The 1,458-nt window shown below is 61.5% G+C and overlaps 1 protein-coding gene across 1 annotated transcript in view; it reads left to right on the top strand.

The window, feature by feature from the left end:
• Positions 1 to 1,454, top strand: part of LOC104408987 (myosin-7B-like) — a gene marked incomplete at its 3' end in the record, with an annotated part of 26,320 nt that extends 24,866 nt beyond the window's left edge. Inside the window, 5 exon segments of the mRNA XM_010018742.1 lie at positions 28 to 225; positions 334 to 504; positions 720 to 824; positions 1,209 to 1,304; positions 1,410 to 1,454. Of these exon segments, the coding sequence (XP_010017044.1) occupies positions 28 to 225; positions 334 to 504; positions 720 to 824; positions 1,209 to 1,304; positions 1,410 to 1,454 (615 nt within the window).
• Positions 1,455 to 1,458: the final 4 nt, after the last annotated feature.

The following is a 1,458-nucleotide window of genomic DNA, read 5'->3' as shown; positions in this document are numbered from 1 at the left end:
GGACCAGCATGTCCCGTGTCTCTGCAGCCAGGAGCCCATACAGTAGCAGGGCATGGTGAACGGCCAGTTCCTGTGGCACTGACCCTGCTCTGCCTGCAGAACACGGGCCTGATCAACCAGAAGAAGAAGCTGGAAGCAGACATCTCGCAGCTGAGCAGCGAGGTGGAGGATGCGGTGCAGGAGTGCCGCAACGCTGAGGACAAGGCGAAGAAAGCCATCACAGATGTAAGAGTGGTGGGGCTGGCAGGTGGGAGGAGAGGGGAAGGTCTCAGAACATCTCCATTGAGCCCTCAGGGCTGCCTGGGCTTGTGGTGATGCCTCTTGGCCTTGCAGGCTGCCATGATGGCAGAGGAGCTGAAGAAGGAGCAGGACACGAGCGCGCACCTGGAGCGGATGAAGAAGAACATGGAGCAGACCATCAAGGACCTGCAGATGCGCCTGGATGAAGCAGAGCAGATTGCTCTCAAGGGAGGCAAGAAGCAGATCCAGAAGCTGGAGGCCAGGGTAAGAAGGCAGGGGCAGACCCCCTATGGTGCTGCTCCATCCCCTTTGGCACCAGGCTCTGCAGGGTACCAGCACTGCCCCATCCCTCTGGAGCCAGGCTCTGCACAGAGGGTCCATGGAAATGCAGGACGGTCCCCAAGGACCTGCAAGCCTTTGTTGGGGGTGGCTTGGCCTTATCTGGGGCTGGTGCTGAGCTAGCCTCTATCCCCTTGCAGGTGCGAGAGCTGGAGGGAGAGCTGGATACGGAGCAGAAGAAGATGGCTGAGGCCCAGAAGGGCATCCGCAAGTACGAGCGGAGGATCAAGGAGCTGAGCTACCAGGTACAGCAGCACCGGTCCCAGCTCCCGCCCGCGGGACTCAGCCCAATGCTCCCTGTGCTCAGCCTCTGCAGTTACCCAACAGTCCCCACCAAGCCCAGCCCGGGGTGGGCTTGTCCTGGGCTCTGTGCAGGGAGCAAGGGCAGCACTGCCACCCCCCTCCACTGCGACAGCACCTCCTGAGCTGGGTGCTGAAGCACAAGGGATTGGTGGGGGGGGGACACAATGAACGGGAAACACACCCTAAGCCATGGGCCCAGGTTGGTGCTCTCTGTGTATGTGAGGGGCCCTGGCACCACTGGGATTCTTTACTGAAGGTGTGGGGGCAGCTGGACCCCGAGTTGGGGTTGTCTTTGGGTCCTGCTAACGGAGCTGGGGCACCTGCAGGCTGAGGAAGACCGGAAGAACCTGGCACGGATGCAGGACCTGATCGACAAGCTGCAGAGCAAGGTCAAGAGCTACAAGCGCCAGTTCGAGGAGGCGGTAAGTGCCCGTCCCCACCACTGCTGCTGTCCTGGGCAGAGCACAGTGCTGCCTGGGGTAGCTACAGGCCATGAGGTGCCCATGCCCGACTCTCTCCCCGTGCAGGAGCAACAGGCCAACTCCAACCTGGTGAAGTACCGCAAGGTGCAGCACG

Source organism: Nestor notabilis, unplaced genomic scaffold (genome assembly GCF_000696875.1).
Source record: "Nestor notabilis isolate BGI_N333 unplaced genomic scaffold, ASM69687v1 scaffold22757, whole genome shotgun sequence".
NCBI classification, from domain to species: Eukaryota; Metazoa; Chordata; class Aves; order Psittaciformes; family Psittacidae; genus Nestor; species Nestor notabilis.
The sequence above is the reverse complement of the archived record's forward strand: the minus strand, read 5'-3'. Positions and strand labels throughout refer to the sequence as shown.